At 50.0% G+C, this 6,655-nt stretch overlaps 1 protein-coding gene across 2 annotated transcripts; it reads right to left on the bottom strand.

Annotated features, from left to right (window-relative positions):
- Nucleotides 1–866: 866 nt before the first annotated feature.
- Nucleotides 867–6,022, bottom strand: LOC119947268 (cytochrome b5 domain-containing protein 1). Of its 2 annotated transcripts, none has more exons than XM_038768885.1 (5): nt 5,993–6,022; nt 5,038–5,223; nt 3,865–3,941; nt 2,473–2,691; nt 867–1,157 (listed from the first exon to the last, which is right to left on the bottom strand). In XM_038768885.1, exons 2-5 carry the CDS (start codon nt 5,195–5,197, stop codon nt 927–929), a joined length of 687 nt encoding a protein of 228 aa, XP_038624813.1. In that variant the 5' UTR covers nt 5,198–5,223; nt 5,993–6,022; the 3' UTR covers nt 867–926. The 2 variants fall into 2 exon arrangements, with proteins under 2 accessions (XP_038624813.1, XP_038624814.1); XM_038768886.1 differs by having other exon boundaries at nt 5,999–6,005.
- Between the last annotated feature and the right edge of the window lie 633 nt (nt 6,023–6,655).

The following is a 6,655-nucleotide window of genomic DNA, read 5'->3' as shown; positions in this document are numbered from 1 at the left end:
GCAATCAATCAATCAATCAATCGTATTTATTGAGCGCTTACTATGTGCAGAGCACTGTACTAAGCGCTTGGGAAGTACAAATTGGCAACATATAGAGACAGTCCCTACCCAACAGTGGGCTCACAGTCTAAAAGGGCAGAGCACTGTTCTAAGCGCTGGGGGGGAATACAAGGTGATCAAGTGGTCCCACGTGGGGCTCACAGTCTTCATCCCCATTTTACAGATGAGGTAACCGAGGCGCAGAGAAGTTAAGTGACTTGCCCAAGGTCACACAGCAGACATGTCTGCTGTGATATGTTGCCAACTTGTACTTCCCAAGCGCTTAGTACAGTGCTCTTCACAAAGCGCTCAATAAATACGATTGATTGATTGATGTGGTGGAGTCGGGATTCAAACCCATGACCTCTGACTCCAAAGCCCGCGCTCTTTCCACTGGGCCACGCTGCTTCTCTAAATAATGGCATTTGTTAAGCGCTCACTATGTGCAAAGCACTGGTCTAAGCGCTGGGGGGGATACAACGGGATCAGGTCGTCCCACGTGGGGCTCGCGGTCTTCATCCCCATTTTACAGATGAGGTCACTGAGGCACAGAGAAGTGAAGCGACTCGCCCAAGGTCACACAGCTGACATTTGGCGGAGCCGGGATTGGAACCCAGGACCTCCGACTCCCAAGCCCGGGCTCTTTCCACTGAGCCACGCTGCACTTAAGGTAAGGGAGGACACCGGATTCATGAATCCCAAAAGGCGGAGAGCCGGAGTACGAGGGAGCAGTGGAGGCTGGGAGAAGCGAGAAATGACGCCCACATCACACATCCTGCCATTCTCCAGCCACGTTTCCCCCACACCGCCCCGCGGATCCCCCCTCACCACCCTCCCCGGCACCATCTTGCTCCCCTCAGTTGGCTCCCCGCCGCCGACGTCGTCCCTCAGAGCTCGGTGAGGTCGTCGTTGAAGTAGAGCAACAGGGCCGGGGTGTAGAGATCGGCGTCCATGCTCAGCTGCTGGAATTCCAGGTCTTCGTCGTGGATGCCGTTCTGCTCCAGCGTCTTGTTCATGTCCAGGCTGACGCCGTCGAACTTCCACGTGTAGCTCGCGGCGTGGGCGTTGTGGGGAAGGTAGCGGTGCAGGATCTCCCACAGGGATTCTTCCGTCCCGACCTGTGCGGGCGGGATCCCGGGGGGTTCAAGCTCCAGGCACCTGCCCGGCCCAGACACTGGGATGGAGAAGATCTCGCCGCTGAGCCCACGCCCACATCCCGCGCCCCAAAGCCCTCCCTTCTCGAATCCAACAGACTCTCCCCACCTTCAAAACCTTATTGAAGGCGCATCTCCTCCAAAAGGCCTTCCGGAACTCAGCCCCTCTTTCCTCTTCTCCCACTCCCTTCTGCGTCGTCCTTACTCCCTTTGTTCTCCCCCGCCTCCCAGCCCCACGGCACCTTCGTACGTAGCTGCCATTTATTTATTTATATTAATGTCCGTCTCCCTGCCCCAGCCCGTTGTGGGCAGGGAATGTGTCTGTTTATTGTATTGTACTCTGCCAAGCACTTAATCAATCAATCAATCAATCAATCGTATTTATTGAGCGCTTACTATGTGCAGAGCACTGTACTAAGTGTTTGGGAAGTACAAATTGGCATCACATAGAGACAGTCCCTACCCAACAGTGGGCTCACAGTCTAAAAGGGGGAGACAGAGAACAGAACCAAACATACCAACAAAATAAAATAAGTAGGATAGAAATGTACAAGTAAAATAAATAAATAAATAAATAAATAAATAGAGTAATAAATATGTACAACCATATATACATATATACAGGTGCTGTGGGGAAGGGAAGGAGGTAAGACGGGGGGATGGAGAGGGGGACGAGGGGGAGAGGAAAGAAGGGGCTCAGTCTGGGAAGGCCTCCTGGAGGAGGTGAGCTCTCAGCAGGGCCTTGAAGGGAGGAAGAGAGCTAGCTTGGCGGATGGGCAGAGGGAGGGCATTCCAGGCCCGGGGGAGGACGTGGGCCGGGGGTCGATGGCGGGACAGGCGAGAGCGAGGTACAGTGAGGAGATTAGTGGTGGAGGAGCGGAGGGTGCGGGCTGGGCAGTAGAAGGAGAGAAGGGAGGTGAGGTAGGAGGGGGGCGAGGTGATGGACAGCCTGGAAGCCCAGGGTGAGGAGTTTCTGCCTGATGCGCAGATTGATCGGTAGCCATTGGAGGTTTTTGAGGAGGGGAGTGCTCTGCACACAGTAATACAGTGCTCTGCACACAGTAAGCATTCAATAAATACAGTTGAATGAATGGACCCAAATGGGAAAGGTGGGGGAGACGGACCCTTCAGAAGATGGAAAAGATGGACCGCCCCCGCCTTCTTCACCTCCATGTCCTTTGGCTCTTCGCCCCCCAGCCACTCCTCCTCCTCCACGGATTTTCGGCACCCCGGTCTCTCCGGCTCCCCCGCCCCCCGCCTCCCACCCGGCCCCACTGGCCTCCAGCGTTTGCTCCTGCGAGGTGAGCGTGTTGATGATGCGGATGAGCCGGGTCTTGGTGGCCAGCAGCCCCACCTGGTAGCGGGTGCCCTCCCACCAGGGACGCTTGAAGTCATTGGCCCAGTCGGAGCGGGGCAGAGGGGGTGGGACGTGGACGAAACGGCCCTGAGGGGTGTAATACTTGAGGCAGCCAGTCACCGGGTCGATGTGCGTCCTTAACTGCAGCGGATGGAAGTAGGGACGGGTCCAAGACCCCGGCATCCAACCTTCCGGGCCCCCTCCACAAGCCCTCCGTACCCCAGCGGGCCTAAAGCCCCGGGAGCCTCTCCCACCCCTTCTCAACTGTTCCAAACTGGAAGAAGCCGGGAGTCCCAAGGACTGTCCTGACTGGAGCGGTGAGGACCTTGCCGACTGACCCTCTCGCAGAAATAATAATAATTACAGTACTTGTTAAGCGCTTACTGTGTGCCAAGCACTGTTCAAAGCGCTGGGGTAAAGACAAGATAATCAGGTTAGACTGTCCCAGTCCCACTTGGGACTCACAGCCTTAATTCCCATTTTACAGATGAGGTCAGAGGCCCAGAAAAGTGATTGACTTGCCCAAGGTTACACAATAGGCATGTGGCAGAGCCAGGATTGGAACCCGTGACCTTCTGACTCCCAGACTTGTGCTCTATCCACTAAACCACTCCTTGTTCCCGTTGTTAAGTTTGAATCTATCTCCCCACCATTTGGATTATAAACTGGGGACGGTGTACCTTTCCCCAATGCTTGGTACAGTGCTTATCTCAAAGTGAGGGTTTTTTTGGTGGCATTTGCCAAGCACTTACTATGTACTGTACTAAGCACTGTACAAGCTACTCACATTGGACACATTCCACATAATAATAATAATAATGATGATGGCATTTATTAAGCGCTTCCTATGCGCATTGCACTGTTCTAAGCACTGGGGAGGTTACAAGGTGATCAGGTTGTCCCACCGGGGGCTCACAGTCTTAATCCCCATTTTACAGATGAGGTAACTGAGGCACAGAGAAGTTAAGTGACTGGCCCAAAGTCACACAGCTGACAATTGGCGGAGCCGGGATTTGAACCCATGACCTCTGACTCCAAAGCCCGGGCTCTTCCCACTGAGCCACGCTGCTTCTCTATCCTACATAGGGCTCATAGTCTTAACCCCCATTTTATAGAGAAGTCAGCTGACACCCAAAGAAGTGAAGCGAGGTCAAAGAGCAGACAGCGGCGGAGCCGGGATTAGAACCCAGGTCCTTCTGCCTTCCGGGCCTGGGCTCTACCCACTAGGCCAAGCAGCTTAACAAATGCAGGAAATAAATACCAAAAAACAATCCAAGCACCTTGCCCTCCCCACTGGTTTCCTACAGGACTCACATCTCGGGTCTTTGGGTTAAACCAATGGCTTATGTCTTGTCCCCCAACCTCCAGGATGGGCTTCAGCAGCAGGTCTCCTGTGAAGGGTGTGACAATTGAGATGATTGTTAACACTAACAATTGTGGCATTTGTTAAGCGTTTACTCTGTGCCAGGCACTGTAGTAAGCCCTGGGTACAAGCAAATCAGGTTGGACACAGTCTCTGTCCCACGTGGGGCTCACAGTCCCCATCCCCATTTTCCAGATGGGGGAACGGAGGGCCAGAGACGTGAACTGACTTGCCCAAGGCCACACAGCAGAGGAGCCGGGGTTAGACCTTTTAGACTGTGAGCCCACTGTTGGGTAGGGGCTGTCTCTATATGTTGCCAACTTGGATTTCCCAAGCGCTTAGTACAGTGCTCTGCACACAGTAAGCACTCAATAAAAACGATTGTTGATTGATTGATTGATTGACTGTATCATCATCATCATCAATCGTATTTATTGAGCGCTTACTATGTGCAGAGCACTGTACTAAGCGCTTGGGAAGTACAAATTTGCAACATATAGAAACAGTCCCTACCCAGCAGTGGGCTCACAGTCTAAAAGGGGGAGACAGAGAACAAAACCAAACATACTAACAAAATAAAATAAATGGAATAGATATGTACAAGTAAAATAAGTAAATAGAGTAATAAATATGTACAAACATATATACATATATACAGGTGCTGTGGGGAAGGGAAGGAGGTAAGAAGGGGGGATCATCATCATCAATCGTATTTATTGAGCGCTTACTGTGTGCAGAGCACCGTACTAAGCGCTTGGGAAGTACAAATCGGCAACATACAGAGACGGTCCCTACCCAGCAGTGGGCTCACAGTCTAAAAGGGGGAGACAGAGAACAAAAGCAAACGTACTAACAAAATAAAATGAATAGAATAGATATGTACAAGTAAAATAAATAGAGTAATAAATATGTACCAACATATCATCATCAATCGTATTTACTGAGCGCTTACTATGTGCAGAGCACTGTACTAAGTGCTTGGGAAGTGCAAGCTGGCAACACAGTAGAAGCTGGCAACATGTATCCACTACACCGTCCTCCAGGCCTGGAGGTATCCCGTCCCGTCTTCGCCACCCACCCAGCCCAGCTCCCAACTCCCCAAGCTCCCACCCGCTGCCACTCACCCTTGTACTGCTGAACCAGGGATGTGAGATTGTACACCGCCCCCAGGTAGGAGACCCACAGGTCCCCGGGCACGTTGTGCTGTGCCACCTCCCAGGGGGTGAAGTACCGGCGACGGAAATGCTCCAAGTCCGGCCCTGCCACCAGGCCCCGGCTGTACATGTCTGGACACTGGTCTGTGGGCCAGCCTAATAATAATAATAATAATAATAATAATGGCATTTATTAAGCGCTTACTATGTGCAAACCACTGTTCTAAGCACTGGGGAGGTTACAATAATAATAATAATAATATGTATATATATGTATATATGTTTCTACATATTTATTACTCTATTTTACTTGTACCTATTCTATATATATGTATGTATGCATGTATATATATACATACATACATACATACATATACATATATACATACATATATATATGTATATATGTTTGTACATATTTATTACTCTATGTATTTATTTATTTATTTTACTTGTACATATCTATCCTATTTATTTTATTTTGTTAGTATGTTTGGTTTTGTTCTATGTCTCCCCCTTTTAGACTGTGAGCCCACTGTTGGGTAGGGACTGTCTCTATATGTTGCCAATTTGTACTTCCCAAGCGCTTAGTACAGTGCTTTGCACACAGTAAGCGCTCAATAAATACGATTGATGATGATGATGATAACCCTCCCCACCTCCTGTCCCTATCCCTATCCTGTCCCTATCTCTCTCACCTCTTTGGCCCTCCCCAAACAGTCATCATCAACATCATCCATCGTATTTATTGAGCGCTTACTATGTGCAGAGCACTGTACTAAGCGCTTGGGAAGTACAAATTGGCAACATATAGGGACAATTTGTCCTTATTGCCCTTTTTCGACCTCCCTCTTCCCTCCTGCACCCAAGTCCTAAACCTCCCTTTTAACAATTCGCCTCTACTACTACCCCCATCCCGCCTTACACCGACTTTCTTCTCCTTCCTCCCTCCTGCCGCGTCCTTCCCGTCGTCATGGTAACGATTGTCCCCTCCGGGCCGCCGTCGCGCCGGCCTTCACGAATTTAGGGCCCGTGGTGCGCCGAGCCTCATGGGAGTTGTAGTTCAGCTCGGTGCTTCATTCATTCGCATTTTTTGAATAATAATAACAATGATTTTGGTATTTGTTAAGCGCTTACTATGTGCCAAGCACTGCTCTAAACGCTGGGATAGATTCAAGGTAATTAGGTTGTCCCACATGGGGCTCACAGTCTTATTCCCCATTTTCCAGATGAGGTAACTGAGGCACAGAGAAGTTACACGAAGTCAAAAGCTGATAAGTGGTAATCAGGTTGTCTCACATGGGGCTCCCAGTCTTATTCCCCATTTTCCAGATGAGGTAACTGAGGCACAGAGAAGTTACACGAAGTCAAAAGCTGAGTTTGGTACTTCATATTTTTCGAATAATAATAACAATAATTTTGGTATTTGTTAAGCGCTTACTATGTGCCAAGCACTGTTCTAAAGGCTGGGATAGATACAAGGTAATTAGGTTGTCCCACATGGGGCTCACAGTCTTATTCCCCATTTTCCAGATGAGGTAACTGAGGCACAGAGAAGTTACACGAAGTCAAAAGCTGAGTTTGGTAC

This window comes from Tachyglossus aculeatus, chromosome Y4 (genome assembly GCF_015852505.1).
Source record: "Tachyglossus aculeatus isolate mTacAcu1 chromosome Y4, mTacAcu1.pri, whole genome shotgun sequence".
NCBI classification, from domain to species: domain Eukaryota; kingdom Metazoa; phylum Chordata; class Mammalia; order Monotremata; family Tachyglossidae; genus Tachyglossus; species Tachyglossus aculeatus.
The sequence above is the reverse complement of the archived record's forward strand: the minus strand, read 5'-3'. Positions and strand labels throughout refer to the sequence as shown.